The 17,819-nt window shown below is 55.1% G+C and overlaps 1 protein-coding gene across 2 annotated transcripts in view; it reads left to right on the forward strand.

Moving 5' to 3' along the window:
* MARK4 (microtubule affinity regulating kinase 4) overlaps positions 1 to 15,491 on the forward strand; it is a 30,120-nt gene extending 14,629 nt beyond the window's left edge. The window contains exons 9-18 of one of the 2 annotated variants that reach the window (XM_054710921.1): positions 808 to 927; positions 1,356 to 1,455; positions 2,863 to 2,972; positions 3,077 to 3,236; positions 6,402 to 6,619; positions 8,730 to 8,833; positions 10,887 to 11,165; positions 11,332 to 11,411; positions 12,318 to 12,362; positions 13,869 to 13,933. In XM_054710921.1, the coding sequence (XP_054566896.1) occupies positions 808 to 927; positions 1,356 to 1,455; positions 2,863 to 2,972; positions 3,077 to 3,236; positions 6,402 to 6,619; positions 8,730 to 8,833; positions 10,887 to 11,165; positions 11,332 to 11,411; positions 12,318 to 12,362; positions 13,869 to 13,933 (1,281 nt within the window). Of the gene's footprint in view, positions 1 to 807; positions 928 to 1,355; positions 1,456 to 2,862; positions 2,973 to 3,076; positions 3,237 to 6,401; positions 6,620 to 8,729; positions 8,834 to 10,886; positions 11,166 to 11,331; positions 11,412 to 12,317; positions 12,363 to 13,868 lie in introns of both variants that reach the window. The other variant, XM_054710920.1, reaches the window with a different exon arrangement.
* Positions 15,492 to 17,819: the final 2,328 nt, after the last annotated feature.

Here is a 17,819-nt window from a genome sequence, read left to right on the forward strand (position 1 = left end):
CGCCGGCCCATGCCCCAAAGGGTCTTGGGCTAACTTCCCAGTTTGGGGCACATACCTAGGTTGTGGGTTTGCTCTCTGCACCCCTCCCCCCCAAGTTGGGAAGTGTGTAGGAGGCAACCAGTCCGTGTGTCTCTCTCACATCTGTTTCTCTCTCTTTCTCCCCCCCCTTCCCTCCCTTCCACTCTGAAAAGCAGTGGAAAAAAATATCCTCAGGTGAGGATTAACCAAACAAAATTATTGTTAAAGGTCAGCAGATGAGAGCTCATCCTTTGAGACCTCAGGGCCTCAGAGCGCTTCAGAAGGACAGGCAGGCAGGAGGGAAGGTACAGGGCTGGAGGGCGCGGGCAGGAGTCCCCTCCCCCTTCCCTGTATACACAGTGCTGCTCTGGGCCTAGGCGTGCTAGGCACTTCCTGCTGTAACTCACTCACACCGACCCCCGAAGTGGGTGCTGGGATCCCTTTTACAGACGGAGACTGAGCCCCGAGGCCAACCCACCTGCCGCCGCCCCTCCTTCCGGGCTTAGAGAATTCACTTTCTCTGTCAGGTTTCCTCTGAATGAGAGTTACGTAGCTTTAAACTGGTAATATTTCTTTGAAAATTGCTGCATTTGGCACTAGACTCCCATTTTACAGATGGGGAACTGAGGTCAGGAGAGAGGGGTGGGGTTTCACCCACCTGGTTCAGGGCTGGGACTCGGGGCTCCTGTCACTTCTGTCCGGGCACTGGGACAGAACTGAGAGATGAGTGTGTGTGCGATGGGTGGGGAGGCGGGGTGGACCCCTCCCCCAGTAACCCTGTCCCCTCAGGAGCTGCGGGAGCGAGTCCTCAGAGGGAAGTACCGGGTCCCTTTCTACATGTCGACAGACTGTGAGAGCATCCTGCGGAGATTTTTGGTGCTGAACCCAGCGAAACGCTGTACTCTGGAGGTGAGCCCGGCCCACACCCCTCCGGTTGCCTTCTTGTCCTGCACTGTCCTCCCCCCACCCGCCTGCTAAGGTCCTCGGCCGGAGGGTGGGGGGAGCCGGGCAGCCCAGGAAAAGGCTCCCGGACACCCATCCTGATGCACCCCCGAACCCAGCAGCCTCGCCCACTCCCTGCCACGCCAGTAATTAGCTAATGAGCTTCTAGGATGATTATAGCGTGCTGGGGACCCAGATGATGTGGGGGCGGGAGGTGGCATCTGGAGGCTCGGGGGAGGGGGGTTGGGGGGGGCGGGAAATGGGGTGAGGAGGTGCTCACTCTCAGGAAGCCCTCAATTCTGGGATGCTAGACCTTGGGGGTGGGAACCTCTATTTTTTTCCTGGCTTCTCCTGACATGTCTTCCCCCTTCCCTGCCCTGCTCCGATTCCTGCAGCAAATCATGAAAGACAAATGGATCAACATCGGCTATGAGGGTGAGGAGCTGAAGCCATACACGGAGCCGGAGGAGGACTTCGGGGACACCAAGCGAATCGGTGAGGGTCAGCGAGCGCGGGCCCAGCTCCTCAGGCTCGGGCCGCCGGGCCCCACCCCTCCGCGGGTGCGAGGCAGTGGAGAGCGCGGGTCTGGCGCAGCCCCTGTGCTGCTGCTTCCTAGCTGCGAGGCCCTGGCCACGTGGCTCCCTTCTCAGTGCGTCCGTTTCCTCGTCTGTAAAGTGGCATATTCCTAGAACCACCTTACGGGGTTGTTACGAATGTTAATTGAGTTAATCTACATCCTGCACTTTATATTAGACATGTACTACGTGCTGATGTATGTTAGCTTTGACTATTAAAACACAAAAGGATGGCCCTAGCTGGTTTGGCTCAGCGGATAGAGCACCAGCCTGCAGACTGAAGGGTCCCGGGTTCATTTCCAGTCAAGGGCACATGCCCGGGTTGCGGGCTTGATCCCTGGTGGGTGGCATACAAGAGGCAGCCGATCCATGATTCTCTCTCATCATTGATGTTTCTATCTCTCTCTCCCTCTCCCTTCCTCTTTGAAATCAATAAAAGTATATTAAACACACACACACACACACACAAAGGGATGTCACAGATCACTTCCGGAGAGCTGGGGCACAGTCATCGGTAATCTGTGCATTTGGGGAAAGTCCCTACCTCGGCACGTGTCTCACCCTCCACTCCTTTGGTCCCCATCCCTCCAGCCCAGAACCTTCGAACACTTGACCCCTAAAGCATTAGCCCTGGAAGAGCCCCTTAGGGACCATCCAGTAACCCTCCATTCTACAGCTGAGGAAACTGAGGCCACCGTCAGAAGGTCCTTAATCAGGACTTCCCTGGTTGTAAGTAACAGAAACCCAAGCCATTCTGGCTTAAACCAGATGATGATGATGATAAGAGGTGGAAGCATACGAAATCGCCGTATGCTTAAAAGTGGTCAGTGCCAGCAGTTTAATATGGTTTAACCTAATAGCGATGTTATTCACATAACTAGACAGGCCGGGTATGTCAGCCTCCAGGCACTGGACCCAGGGGCTCAGAGGCAGCGGGCGTCTGCTGAGTGGTGGCTTTATTTCCAGGCAGCCCTCCCCAGGAGCAAGCTGCCAGCAGCAGAGCCTAGTGGTCTGGGCACCTCGTCAGGAGGAGAGCCGCTTCCTACAGTTCCTCTGAAAGCGCCAGGCGGGTGCCCACTGGCTGCCCCTGAGCCAGGCAGTTTGGCCCTGGGGGTGGCAGACCTGGGTCATCTTCCTGCCCTCGGGGCTCGGAGCAGGCAGGCCTCAGCCGAGTGATCTGCGTGGGAGAGGATGTTCTGCCGAGGAAAAATCAGGGTCCTGCTGGCGGAAGGGGGAGTGGGCACTGGACCAGCCAAAGGGTAGGCATCGCTGATGTGGAAAGGAAGGGCCCGAGGGCCTGAGCCTCCTCTCCATCCCCCTCTCTCAGAGGTGATGGTGGGTATGGGCTACACTCGGGAAGAAATCAAAGAGGCCTTGACCAGCCAGAAGTACAACGAAGTGACCGCCACCTACCTCCTGCTGGGCAGGAAGACTGAGGTCAGGAGGCGCCAGGGGCATCTGGGGTTCGGGGTGCCTGGGCCGGAGGGACTTCTGGGGCAGAGAGAACGTGGGGCTGAGGCTCGTTGTCTGTCCTCCTGCAGGAGGGTGGGGACCGGGGCGCACCAGCACTGGCCCTGGCAAGGGTGCGGGCGCCCAGCGACACCACCAATGGAACGAGCGCCAGCAAAGGCACCAGCCACAGCAAAGGGCAACGGAGTTCCTCCTCCACCTATCACCGCCAGCGCCGGCACAGCGACTTCTGTGAGTACGGCCCACCCTCAGTCAGGCTCTCTGGTAGCAAGCAACAGGACCCGCTCGAGTCGATGCCTCGAAGAGAGGCCTTTCTTTCAGAGATGCAGGCGCACCGCCCGGACCGGAGGCAGGAACGCACAGCCAGGCTCAGGGGAGGATCAGGGGCTGGAAGAGCAGCCAGACCCCGAGCAGGCACTGTCTGTGTCTCGCTTCCTCTGCTCATTCGGTTTTTCCTTCCTCCCTGACTTGTCTCACCTTATCCTTTTCCCGGTCTCTCTCAAGCTGTACCCGGAGAGGAGGGGCAGGAGCTCAGCCAGCCTGAGCAGGAAGTGTGTGGTTCTGGGAGGTCAAGCCGTTCCCCCGCTCTGGGTCTCCTTTCCCCACCCCTTTTATTGTAAAGGGTTATTTTTATTATTATTATTGGTTTTTAGACAGAAAGGGAGAGGGGAGAGAGGGAGAAACACTGATTGGCTGCCTCCTGCACACACCCTACCAGGGATCGAGCCCACAACATAGGCATGTGCCCTCACCGGGAATCGAATTGGTAACCTTTTGGTGCATGGGTTGATGCCTAACTAACTGAGCCACACCGGCCAGGGCTCCCCCACCCCTTTATTATTATTTTTTAATATATTTTTTATTTATTTCAGAGAGGAAGGGAGAAGGAGAGGGAGATAGAAACATAAATGATGAGAGAGAATCATCGATCGGTTGCCTCCTGCACGCCCCCCACTAGGGATCGAGCCCGCAACCCAGGCATGTGCCCTTGACTGGAATCGAGCTGGGGACCCTTCAGTCCGCAGGCCGACGCTCTATCCACTGAGCCAAACCAGCCAGGGGTCCCCCACCCCTTTAAATAGCAAGACAGGCCCAGAAAGTGCTAGAGAGGCTGTGACTCCAACATCCTATGGTAGAACATTGTGCCCCCTCAAACCCCGCGTGGAGACCTGGGCCCCCAGGGTTCTCAGGGAAAGGATCGTTGCCGGTGCCCGTGTCTGTGGGTGCCCCTCTGTCATCATAGAGATTACGGTCCTTGGACGGTGACCCTTAAGGTTCCTGAGGATTTAGCAGTTCTGACTCTCTGAAGTTCCAGAACATGTTTAATCCCCGGGTTCTAAAACCATAAATTCCTCAGATGTTCTAAGGGGCCAGATCTGTTTTTGAAATTAAAACAATCACAGGCTTTAAATCGTGGTGGTACGCAAAGGGTAAACAGTAAGATAGTCTCCGTGCAGCACATTTCTGCGAGCCCCACCCCCACCCGTTCTCCTTGGAGCAGCCACTGTTACTGGTTTTATATACATTCTTTTTTTTTTTTTAAACTTTCAAGAGTTTATTTGAGTGCACATTGATTATATACATTCTTTTGAAGAGGTTTTATTTATAAATATACTAGGGGCCTGGTGCACAAATTTGTGCACCTTAAAAGGAACTCTGGGCCGTGAGGCCCCCGTCCCCAGTCCCCCGTCTGCTGGCAGCCCTGCTCCTGCCACTGCCGCTCCCACATGCTGATGGCGCCAGCCCCGCTTGCACCCACTGACGGTGGGGAGCGATTGGGACCAGGAGCGATTGGGGCCAGCACCATCAGCGGGTGCGAGCAGCGGCTGCTGCCCTGATCACCCCTCAGGAGCAGGGGGAGGTGGAGAAGCACTCAGGGGCGATCAGGGCCAGCAGGTGCCACTCGCACCCGCTGATGGCACTGAGTGATCGAGGCTGGCAGCAGGTGTGAGTGGCGGCTCTGGCCCCAGCAGCAGGAGCAAGCGCCCGGCGGGACCACGGCACGCAGGAGCAAAGAATTTTCTGTAACCAGCAGTGGCTCACCCCAATGACAGCAACCGGCACCCTGCCTTGGTCGGGCGCCCCTGCTCACCTGCACCATCCCGCTGTGGCCGAAGCCCGCCATGTTCTGTGCTCTGCCACCTGCTGCCGATGCCCGCCATGTTCTACACGCGCCCCCTGGTGGTCCACGCACATCATAGCAACCAGTTGTTCCACCATTTGGTCTATTTGCATATTAGGGTTTTATAGAGAGATAATGAGGTAGCCCTGGCCAGTGTTTCTCAGTGGTTAGAGCCTCAACCCAAGCACTGAAGGGTCTGGGTTCGATTCCTGGTCAAGGACACGTACTTGGGTTGCAGGTTCCATTCCTGGCCCCAGTTGGGGCACGTGCGGGAGACAAATCAATCAGTGTGTCTCTCTTGCAGTGGTGTTTCTCTCTTTCTCTCTCTCTCTCTCGCTCTCCCTCTCCCTCCCCCCCCCTTCCACTCTCTCCAAAAATCAATGGAAAAATATCCTTGGGTGAATAAATGTGTGTGTGTGTGTGTGTGTGTGTGTGTATATATATATATATATATAGAGAGAGAGAGAGAGAGAGAGAGAGAGAGGGAGGATGAAAAGGAGAAAGAAAAGGGGCATACAAAGATACAAATATTATGTAAACAATTTACTGTAAAGGTAATATTCTCCTCTTTTGATGCAGAAGATAGCTCTTTGGAGATACTCATATATAAACAAGGAGATATAGTAGATATGTATAGATAGGCACTTTTCTCCTTTTTATGCAAATGATAGCACAGTGTAGGCCTGCTTTGCAGTCTGTCTTGCAGATCACTCTATTGTTACATAAAGAGCTTTCTCATTCTTTTTATTTTTTTATTTTTATTGATTTTAGAGAGGAAGGGAGAGTGAGAGAGAAATAGAAACATCAATGATGAGGGAGATTCATGGATCAGCTGCCTCCTGTATGCCCCAAACTGGGGATCGAGCCTGCAGCCCGGGCACGTGCCCTGACCTGAATCAAATGGTGACCTCCTGGTTCACAGGTCGATGCTCAACCAATGAGCCACGTCAGCTGGGCGGAGCTTTCTCATTCTTAATGGCTGCATAGTATTCCATTGTGTGGAAATATCTTGATTTATTTAACTATTCGCCTGTTCAGCGGTATTTAGGCTGTTCCCAGTCTCTGGACCTTAAAAGAAAAGAATGATGCCGTGCATAGCTTACCTCCACGTGCATCGCGTCACCCTGGAGCTTCTGGGTCATTCTGACAGCCCCTGTCAGAGGCCTACGCAGAGATACGGCCCAGGCGAGGAATGCTGAGGTTCCCAGGATCACCCAGTGTAGGTTCTGGCTTTTCCAGGTGATGCCACCCTAACTGTCCCCTCCCTCCACCAGGCGGCCCATCCCCCGCACCCCTGCACCCCAAGCGCAGCCCAACCAGCACGGGGGAGGCGGAGCTGAAGGAGGAGCGCCTGCCGAGCCGGAAGGCGAGCTGCAGTGCTGCGGGCAGCGGGAGCCGAGGGCTGCCCCCGTCCAGCCCGATGGTCAGCAGTGCCCACAACCCCAACAAAGCAGAGATCCCGGAGCGGCGGAAGGACAGCACGAGCACCCCTGTGAGTGGCCGGGGCTGGGGCAGGGTCGGGGCTGCGACCACCGAGGCCCGGCCTACAGATGCCACTGGGCTCACGTTTTTCTGACCTTGGCGTTTCCCATCCTGCTCCCCAGACCACCACACAGGACTCCTTGTTGCATCCGTTCACGCACTCATTCATTCAACAAACCTTTGCTGAGCGTTCCCTCTGTCTGATCTTGTGCTCGATGCTCATATGTAAATTAGCATCCAGAGTCCGAAGGAAGCCTACAGCGTGCTTTGGGCAGGAAGGATTTAATACAGGGAATGGCTGTGGTGCTTACCAAATTGTAGGAAGGGCTGGAGAAACAGGCAAAGGACCAGACCTGTGGGAATGACACCTTGTCAGCGGGCCAGACCCACCAGCAGCTGCCCCCTCTGGGGCTGCCTGCAGCACAGTTGGATTCCAGAACACACACACCGTCGTGGCTCCAGTGTGAGACTCCAGGACTTCACCCTCAGCCAGAGGCCCCGTGACCTCCAGCACCTGGGAGGTGGCGTGGGGCCTGCGGAAGCAGAGACCGCAGGACCTGGCCTGTGAGAGCAGAAGGCGGGGCTTCATGAGTGCGAAGATTGGCAGGGCCCGTTCCTGTCCAGAACCTGAGCTGCCGATGAGTCTGAGCAGTGTAACACTTGGCTTCTGTAGCTTCCTGGCGTGGTATGGTGCAGCGGAGGGAACAAAATGCCCTTCACAGTGGGAGACCCGGGTGCAGGCATGTAATAGGAAAGGGGTCCGGACTCTGAAGCCATAGAGACCGAAGTTTGAATTATACCGATGAGCTGTGTGTCCTTGAGCAAGTGACTTTACCTCTCTGAGCTTTAGGACTCCATCCTGTGAAGTGAGCTCATTAAAAAACTTGGGTCATTGTGAGAAGAGAATCTTGTACATAAAGTACTTCACACAGTGTCTGGCTCAGTAAGCGCTCATTGAGAGCTACTGTTAGTGTTCACATAAACCCACGGCTTAAGAAGGGAGGAAAGGAACAGCAAATTAGCCCTCCAGAAAGGAGAAGGAAGGAAATAATAGGAGAGAAGTCAATAAAAGGGAAAACAAATGTACACTAGAGAAAACCAACAGAGCCGAGAGCTGGTTCTTAGAAAGATTGGTAGAAGCCCTGGACCCCGAGCAGGACTGGTTGAGAGAAAAGGCAGCAAACACGAATTGCCACTATCAGAGTGAAAAGGGGACTCTGTTGTAACAGGAAGAGATAATAAGAAGGTAGTAGGAACTACTTTAAGCCAATAGATTTGACCACTGAGGTGAAATGGACAGATGCCTTTAAAGACACAGCGAACCAGACTGACAGAAAGAAACAGGAAACCTGAACAGTCGCATGTTCTCATTAAAGAGATCGGCCCCATAATTTAAAACTTTCCCAGAAAGAAAATTCCAGACACAGATGGCTCTGAACTGGCGGAATGCTTCCAAACACAAAAACACCCGTCTGAGACCAACAGCCTGAGTTAGAGGAGAGAGCTCCCTTCCCCGTGCGGCGTGTGAGGCGGCCTCATCCCGACGGGATATTTCTGTCCTCGGGGAGCTCACGGTTCTGTGAGGAGGGACGTGCATGTGAACAGATGTTGCGATACAGAGTGACGAAGGCTGCTTTGGGGAGGCCAGAGGCGGCCCCTGACTCAGTCTGGAGCTGGGGGTGGGGGTACATCATGAAGTGACACCTCAGTTGTACACAGGAGTGAGTCAGGGGGAGGTAGGAGGAATATCCAAGCAGATGAGACCGTCTGTGCACAGGCAACGCGGAGACACCGTGCAGCACAAATGTGTTTTCCAAGTTGGTTGGTCTGTGCCGGGGGGGGGGGGGGGGGCGGGGGGCGGGTGGAGCGGGAGAGGTGGACAGGGCTGCCCTGGAGCCTCCCCGACCCTCCTCCTCCCACCCCGGGGCCTCCTGGGACTCCGCCCGGATTGCTGGGATGGCCCATGAACCTCGTGTCTGGTTTCTTTAGCCCAGAGTAAACCATCCGTTCACACACAGGCCTCTCCTTGTTCATCATGAGGGAGGCCAGAGAGGGTGGACGTGAGGGGTCAGGAGTGTCCCTTCGTGCCCTCACTCCCCTCCTGGCCTTGTCCCTCACAGAACAACCTCCCTCCCAGCATGATGACCCGCAGAAACACCTACGTTTGCACGGAACGCCCAGGGGCTGAGCGCCCGTCCCTGTTGCCAAATGGCAAAGAAAACAGGTATGGAGGGGGCGGCGATGGAGAAGGGGGAGCAGGGCCCCCTTGATCTGAGGTGGGTAGATGTTGGGGGACAGGGGTGCCGTGGGTGCTGGGGAGTGGATGTATGTGCCCTGCCCTTGGCAGATTCTGCCCGAGTCCTCCCCCTCGCAGACTCCCCTGAAGGCCTCCTCCCTTCATTAATTAGTCAGCCCAGGGAAGCAGTCTGCCCTGTTCCCTGCCCACGAGCCGTAGAAATCTGAGTTTATTTTTTTTGAATGATCCGTTTTTAGAACTTAGAAGCCCAGAATGTCACAGCTTCCACATCCTCTGGTTGGCTTGTTTTCAAACTTACTTGCTCGTGTCTGTTCAGTCTCTCTCAGCTGGCGAGTGAGGGAACCAGTGCAGACTGGCTGGAGCATGAAAGGGAATGAATTTGTTCATGTCAGGGTTCAAGTCCAGGATTGGGGGGGCGGGGGACTTGGGGATAGCGACACTCCTGCCCACCAGGACTGTCGGGATGTAAAAATAATAACTCATCAAGCAGGAACCCTGTGCCAGGCCTCTGCACCTTAGCTGGTGGAATGCCCTTAACCTTGTGAGGTAGATCCTGGTCTCCACTTTACAGCTGAGAAAATGAGATACAGAAAAGTTAAGTAAACTGTCCAGGGCCACACAGCTGGTGAGTCAAGAAGCAAAGATTCTAGACTGACTCTAGAGTCTGTGTTTGTAACCATGGTAATGCATGACCTTCCAGTTCTAGTTGAGAGACAGTGTATAGTTAGGTTATGGACTCGGCTGCTGAAACCGAGAGACCCCAAGGGGTCGTGGCTTAAACGAGGTGGAGGTGGAGTCCTCTGAGAACCCAGGTGGATCCCGCCAACCGCAACGTGAGGCTCCAGAGCTGGGTCTCCGGCCGCGGCAGCAGTTGCCATCATTTCCCAAACAGCCAGAGGGGCGGAAAGAAAGCAGAGGGCGGTCCTAGCTGGTTTGGCTCAGTGGATAGAGTGTCAGCCTGCGGACTGAAGGGTCCCAGGTTCGATTCCAGTCAAGGGCACATGCCTGGGTTGCGGGCTTGATCCCCAGTAGGGGACATGCTGGAGGCAGCCAATCAATGATTTTCTCTCATCATTGATGTTTCTATCTCTCTCTCCCTTCTCCCTTCCTCTCTGAAATCAATAAAGATATATAAAAAAAAAAAAAAGAAAGAAAGTAAGTAGAGGGCAAACAGCATTCTTTTTAGACCCAGCAATAGTACCAAGCACTTTTGTTTTTATTCTATTGGCCAGAGCATGCGTTTCGGGCGCCTGTTTTTATTCTATTGGCCATTTATTCATATGACCACCCCTAGCTGCAAGGGAGGCTGGGAAATGTAGTCTCTGGCCGGGTGGCCCTGTGCTGTACTCATGCTCTTAGTTAAAGGTTTGATTACTATAGAAAAACAAGAAGGATGGATTCTGGGGGACAGGTAGTGGTATCTGCACCAGTCATGGTTCCCTCTTTGAGATCCAGGCTGGTGCTGGGCCCCTGGAAGGCTAGAGGTTGGAGTTTGGGGCCCTGCTGTCAGAACTGGGAGTGTTGGAGGGGCTAGAGGAGGGTTCTGGGACAGTGGGGCCACCACTGCTCACACACCATCTTGAGAGAGTTAAGCAGGTCCCCTCCTCTTTATTTTCACCTGTTGAGAAATTGTTATAATGAGTATGGGTACCCTTGACGTACACATCTATTCATTTCCCAAGTTTGGATAATGGAAGTTGAGATAGCAAAGTATTTGCAAAGTTGATTTGGCTCCTGAGGTTTGAATGGCAAATAGCAAAGGATTCATCCAAAAATGTATCTGAATCTGTTCAAGGCTGAGTGTGGAGAAAGGGCTGGGATAGGGGCGGTTGGGAGCGGGCAGAGTTTGAAGAAGGGGCGGTTAAGGAGGGGTGCCTTGGAGGGGGCGGTGCAGGACACAGCTTGCACAACTCGCCCTTCTCCGAGCTCTTGGTTGGGAGGAGTTTCTGATCTCAGGACAGGGAAGAATCCGCGGGACTGCCTTGGGGTCCCTCTCTGACTTGTTCCTCTCTGCCCACAGCTCGGGTACCCCTCGGGTGCCCCCCGCTTCCCCTTCCAGTCACAGCCTGGCTCCCCCATCAGGGGAGCGGAGCCGCCTGGCACGGGGCTCCACCATCCGTAGCACCTTCCACGGTGGCCAGGTCCGGGACCGGCGGGCAGGGAGCGGGGGAAGCGGGGGCGTGCAGAACGGGCCCCCTGCCTCTCCCACACTGGCCCATGAGGCCACACCCCTGCCCACCGGGCGGCCCCGCCCCACCACCAACCTCTTTACCAAGCTGACCTCCAAACTGACCCGAAGGTGAGTCCCACGGGACATGGGGGGCAGGGGTCGAGGTTGGGGGCTGATGGGGCCTTACCTGTCTCCTACTCAACTCTGCCTCCTTTACCTCGATATCATCTCCTCCACTTCCTCCTCCTCATCTTCCTCCTCCTCCGTCACCCTTCACTCCCTCCTCACACTGCAGGGTTACCCTCGATCCCTCTAAACGGCAGAACTCTAACCGCTGCGTTTCGGGCGCCTCTTTGCCCCAGGGATCCAAGATCAGTAAGTCCTGTCCACCCTCTGCTCTCACTGGCTCTGCCTCCTTGTCTGCATGTCCGAGCTGTGTGTGCAGGCATGGGGGGAGGGGTGCTGTGAGTGGGTCTGTATGTGCGGTCATTTACTCATTTAATAAACAATAGTCTGGCCTCTGGAGCCAGACTCAGGAGGTTGAGACCCCAGCTCTGCTGAGTGACCTGAGCAGGTCACTCAGCCTCTCTGGGCCTCACTTTTCTCTTCTGTAAAATGGGGATAGTAGCAACAGCAGCTCCCTCATAGGGTTGCTGTGTGGACTAAATGAGGTGATCTATGGACCGAGCTTAGAATGTTGCCTTGGAAAACGCTTTATAAATGTTTGCCATTATTACTCACTGAGCACCTGCCGTGTGCTTGGCACCATCCTGGGCCCTGGGGTAGAGTGAACAAGATGTGCTTTGCCAAGCCCTGACTGGGCAGAGCCAGCATTCCACTGAGGGACCCAGACAGTGAGCGGTAAATAAGTAAAATACATAGACTGTCAGGTAGTGACAAGTCCGAAAGAGAAAACTAGGGCAGGGAAGGGGGCCAGGGGTGTGGGGAAGGGAAGGTGCGGCTCTACACGGGGCAGGCCTCACGGAGGAGGTGTCAGGAAGGGGTGCGTGTGCGTGTCGCCCCTTCTACACGTGGGTCTCTGCCCACCTGCCTGTTTCTTTGTCTTCCAAATTCTTCAGTGTCTTTCCTACCACCTGCACTAACCATCTCAGAATGGAAAAGGAGAGCAAATCCCGACTCTAGGCCCTCCCTTGCCCGGCTCCAGCCAGCAGGGAGGCACGGGGCCAAGGCAGGGCTGCCAGAGTCTTGGAGGCAGCGGGTTGGGGGAGAGGAGGCTCCTTATGTCCAGGTGAAACACTCTGGCCCCCTCTCCTCCCCTAGGGTCTCAGACGAACCTGAGAGAATCGGGGGACCTGAGGTCACAAGGTAAGTGCACGTGCCTCCCCCTGACTGCACCCCATCCCTCTCCCTCACGTGCCTCAGACCCACTTACCTCAGCACCTTCCCCATCCTTAGATGGGACTGAGTCTCCTCCTTTAAGGCCAGCTCCCTAAATCCCCCCGTGACCCTCCCTTCTCTACCAGAAGCTCTTCCTCTGCTCTGCCGATTGTCCCTCATTTCCACCCCATCCTTGAGCACCTCCTGTTGACATTCTCTAACTTCAGCCTCTCCCATCTGTAACCAGCTCCTCCCCCTGTGGACATCACACCTCCTTTCCTCTCATCCAGTGAGCAGAATGGTGGCAGACAGAATCTAACAGCCCCGGTAGAAAGTAGTTTAGACTTTGAGGGCTAGTCCGTCTGTCAGGCTTATTCAGCTCTGCGATTGTAGCACAAAAGTGGTTATATTCAATACAAACAAATGGGTCTGGCTACGTTCCGATAAAACTTTATTTACAAAAAAGCAAGCAGTGCTATACTTTGCCAAGCCCTACTTTAGTTTGACAGGATACCAGTTTAGAGACCCCCCCAGTGGAAGTAAAGAGCTGCCCCAGTAGTTCCAACAAAGTCCCAGGACTGACTCTCATTGGCTGGGGCTTGGTCACATGTCCAACCAATACCTATGGCCGGAGAGATGGAGTATTCTGATTGGTCAGATATAATCATGTGCTCACCCTTGAGCCAATCACAGTGGCCAGGGAGCTGGAACGCTCTCATTGGCCAGGACTGAGTCATGTGCTCACCCTTGGCACTGAGAGGCAGTCAGCCCCACCTAAACCAGAAAGACTAGATCTGCAGTACTTCCCGGAAGGAACACCCTTGGTCTCGAGGCAGGATGTTTCTCTGTTGTGCGGGGCCCTCTTCCCAGTGCAGAACATGTGCCGTCCCTGACCCTCCCCACACACAAGCTAATAAATGCCCACAGCGCTCCCGACCCACAGGTTGAGAACCGCTAGCAGGGTCGCCTAAGACCATCGGAAAACACAGATATTTACATTACGATTCACTAACAGTAGCAAAATTAGTTACAAAGTAGCAATGAAAATAATTTTATGTTTGGGGGTCACCACAACATGAGGAACTGTATTCAAGGGTCGCGGCATCAGGAAGGTTGAGAACCACTGCTTTAGAGCCTGTGGCCACCTTCACAGGAGAGGCTGCCTCGTGCTGCTGCTGATACAGCTCACAGGACATGGGCACGAGGGTCCAGGCCTGCAGTGTCCGCCGAAGGAGTGATGTATGTGCAGGTGCACGCGTGTCACCTCCACTTGCCTCCTAGGATTTGGAGGCAAAGGCCATGCCCAGCTGCAGGGGAGACTTGGAAATGTGGTCCCCGGCGGGGTGGCCGCTGTGTGTCCAGCTGAAACTTTGCACCGGGGATGACAAGGTGACAGGTTCCGAGGGGACATCTAGGAGTCTGTCCTGAAGAGGGGACCGCGGCTTGCCTTCCTCTCCTCTCCCATCTGTGACCTCCGATATCTCCCCTCCTCAGTTGCCATCTACCTTGGGATCAAACGGAAACCGCCCCCCGGCTGCTCCGATTCCCCTGGAGTGTGAAGCTGACCAGCTCGCGCCCACCCGAGGCCCTGATGGCAGCTCTGCGCCAGGCCACCGCGGCCGCCCGCTGCCGCTGCCGCCAGCCACAGCCGTTCCTGCTGGCCTGCCTGCACGGGGGTGCGGGCGGGCCCGAGCCCCTGTCCCACTTCGAAGTGGAGGTCTGCCAGCTGCCCCGGCCGGGCCTGCGGGGAGTTCTCTTCCGGCGCGTGGCGGGCACTGCCCTGGCCTTCCGCACCCTCGTCACCCGCATCTCCAACGACCTCGAGCTCTGAGCCACGGCCCTGGGTCCTGTCCTCCTCCTCGTCTCCTTCACTTCTGCGGGAGGAAAGGGGGCGCGGAGGGGATTCTCCCTGTCGTTCCCCCCCTCCCCCCGGTTGCTCTGACTTGGATTTGGGGGCAAAGACTGTCTCCTCTGCTGTTCTCTGGGGATGCTCGGCACGAGAGGAGGGTGAGTGGGCTCAGCAGGGGCGCCTTCAGCCGGTCCTGACCCTCCGCACCCTGCATCGGGCACCTGAGGAGACTTCGGGGCAGGGCAGGGGCAGAGGAAAACTGAGGACACTTCTCCATTCCTCCCAACAGTTCAAGGATTAGGCCTTGGGCCGGGGCAGGAAGAGTTGCTGAGCCTGTAGACCGGCGAATTTGGGGGCTGGGAGTGGGGGTCAGAGGCAGACTCCTTCCCTTTCCCTGCCCCTCGTGCTCGAACTCCCCTCCCCGCCCCAGGCCGGTGCGGGGCACTTTGTACAAATCCTTGTAAATACCCCCACGCCCTCCCTCTGCAGAGATCTCTTGAGGAGCTGCCGCTGTCGCCTCCGGTTTTTAAGTTATTACACCCCCACCCTCCTCCTCTCTCAGCCCCCTCACCTGCAGCCTGTTGTCCAATAAACTTAGGAAAGTCCCCCCTCCTCCACGCTGTCCCTGGGGTTTTCCTTCCCTGCCCTCATCTACAAGTGAGGTGAAGAGGAGGGGTGTGACTTTGGGCCAGTGGTTTCTCCTCTCTGAGCCTCAGTCTTCTCATCTGCAGAATGGGAGCAGTGGGGGTATGAGGGTCAAGGATGATTGTAGAACAGAACTCAGCCTCATCCACAGGCCCCCAGTTCCTAGGTGGGACCCCCATTCATCCACTCACGTGCCCACCCACATGTTATACTGGGCTCTAAGCCACTTCCTACTCCAGTAGTACATTTATTCAATAAACAGTCATTGATCGGTGCCTACTCCGTGCCAGGCCCAGTGCTGGACATGGAGACGGAAGGAGCCCTGTGTACAGGGGCCATGGGTTATGACAAACACTAAAGAAACCATTGTTTTGGGGATCCCAGCAGAGAAAGGAGGTTGAGGAAGGCATTCCAGAAGAACCGATGCCAGAGCTGGGTTTTGAAGGGTGAGTTGGAGTTAACCAGGTATTGGGAATGCCCTGGACAAAAGCCGGGATGCATGGTATATCTTCAGAGAACTGTGGGTAATTTAGTGGGGCTGCTACGTGTGTGCGTGGCAGGGAGAGAATTAGCAAGATCAATGCTGAATTAGGACTAATAATCCATCTACATTTAAGCCAAAAGCTCTTTGTTTGCTTGTTATTTAATAGTCGGGGTGCCTGACTTCAGGTGTGGCTGGGTCCAGGCAGCAGGCCAGCTCATCTCTGCTTTTTTTTTTTCAGCGTGAGTTTCATTCTAGTGGTTTTATCCAGTAGACACTCCCTGTTGGCAAAGTGACCCCAGCAGTTCCAACTTTCATCGCCCCAGTTTAGTTCCTGCAGCAGAAAGTTCCTTATTGCCAACTTCCAGCAAAAGTTCCAAGACAGATTCTAATTGGCTCAGATAGGTCATGTGACCATCCTTGAGCCAATTGTTGAGACTCAGGTGGCAAGGGCTGTATGTAGGGATTTCCCAGAGGAAAGTCAATGAGTCCTGAACAGCAGGGAAATGGAAGTTCAATAGACAAGCAGTGGCCCTGGCTGGTTGCTCAGGGATTGGAGCGTCTGCCTGTGCACTGAAGGGTCGCAGGTTCGATTCCCGGTCAAGGGCACATACCTGGGTTGCGTATTTGCTCCCTGCCCCCGGGTCAGGGCTCATGTGGGAGGCAACCAATTGATGTGTCTCACATTGATGTTTCTCTCCCTCCCTCCCTTCCACTCTGAAAAACAATGGAAAAATCCTCAGATGAGGAATAACAAAAATATACACTGAGTGGCCAGATTATTATGATCTCTGAGCGCATAATAATCTGGCCACTCAGTGTATTTGTATCTCAAATGGGTACCAAAAGTATTCTAGACTTTTGCTGGAGATCAACCACCTGTTTGCCCTGAGCTTTCTATCAGCCAGTGCAAAGGGGAAGACTGATCAGGTGCATGATTTATAGTATCTTTGATATCAAATAAATGAGGTGCTCAAGAGAAGTACACTGAGTGGCCAGATCATTATGCGTTCAGAGATCATAATAACCGGCCACTCAGTGTAAATTTAATAGACAAGCAGTTGAGGACTGTCCAGTACGGGAAGGCAGGTCTTGTTCACCCAGCACCTTGTGGGCCAGAGTGAGCAGCTGGGTTTATATCCCAGGCACTGAAGAGCCGTGAGGGTTGGTGCCGGGAAGAGCCCTCACTGTGCCTCAGTTGCCCACTTGGGGCATGGTAGGGTCAACCCTAGCTCCTCATGAGGCTGATGGGGAAGTCATGAGGAATAAAGGGTGGCAAAGACTGAGTGATCGGTGTTGAAAAATTCAGGGGCTGGGGCAGAAAGGCAACCCTGTCTTACGGAGGCTATGAAAGTCGTTTATAGTTGAGAGGCCAGGAAAGGGGTGGGGGAACCAGCCCTGTGCTGGGGACACAGTGGTGACAAAGACAGCCCCAGCCCTGCCCTCAAGGCTCGGTTCAGTGAAGGAGGCAGCTGTGTCCTTGGTGCTGAGCCAGACTGGGCAGGGCTGGTATGGAGGGGTGGGGGTGGGGTGGGGGTCCAAAGGGGAGCCAGCCTCAGCCACGGAGGGCTTCCTGAAAGCAGCAGCGAGGTGGGGCGGTGAGGTGCAGCCTGTGTGACTGACTGGCTGGGAAGCAAGGGAGTGCAGGTTCCTCAGCAACTGGCATATGATTCAGGGTGAGAGGAGGCTGGACAGGGCCTTGCAGATTGTGGAGAGGGGCCTGGGCCCTGTTCTGAGGGCCCTGGGGAACCCTTGGTGGTGAGCAAGGGGAGGTCTGTGCTGTGAAGGGAGGGAAGTGACCCCAGAAGAGTGGGGAAGAGGGCCCTGGCCAGGTAGCTCAGTTGATAAGAGTGTTGTCCCCACATGCCAAGGTTGTGGGTTTGATTCCCGGTCAGGGTACATACAAGAAGCAACCAGTGAATGCATAGATAAGTGGAACAACAGATCTCTCTCATCAAGAAATGAATTTTAAAAAGTAGGGAAGAGGTGGGGGCAGGACCGACCGAAGCGGGGGAGAAAAAGGGTGGGTTTAAGACATACGAGGCCAAATGGGCAGGGTGGGCATGGCAGCTGCCAGACGCCTGGTCTGCGGATCTCACTGTCTCAGCCTATCCCACTGCAGTGTCATGACCTGTGTGGCCTCGGGTGGCGCTGGGCTTAGTGATGGGTCCTCAGTTGGGACAATCTTGTAAAGGACATCCTGGCAGCTGATGGGCCTGCATGGCTAGACCTTTGGAGCCACTACTAACCTTCCTCTTTCTGTCATCTCTGGGAATTCTTGGGGCTCCCTGGGCCTCACTTCCCTCCTTCCTGCTCCTTCTCGGGACCAAGCTCTCCAAAAGGCCAGTCCCTGAAGACTTCATGGGGATACTCTGCCCCAAGTCCCTGCTGGAGGAGGAAGCGGCTTTCGCAAAGACATGAAGGTGGAACTTGCAAGTGTAAGGAGCAAAGCGTATACAGAGGAACCGCG

Source organism: Eptesicus fuscus, chromosome 21, assembly GCF_027574615.1.
Source record: "Eptesicus fuscus isolate TK198812 chromosome 21, DD_ASM_mEF_20220401, whole genome shotgun sequence".
NCBI lineage: Eukaryota > Metazoa > Chordata > Mammalia > Chiroptera > Vespertilionidae > Eptesicus > Eptesicus fuscus.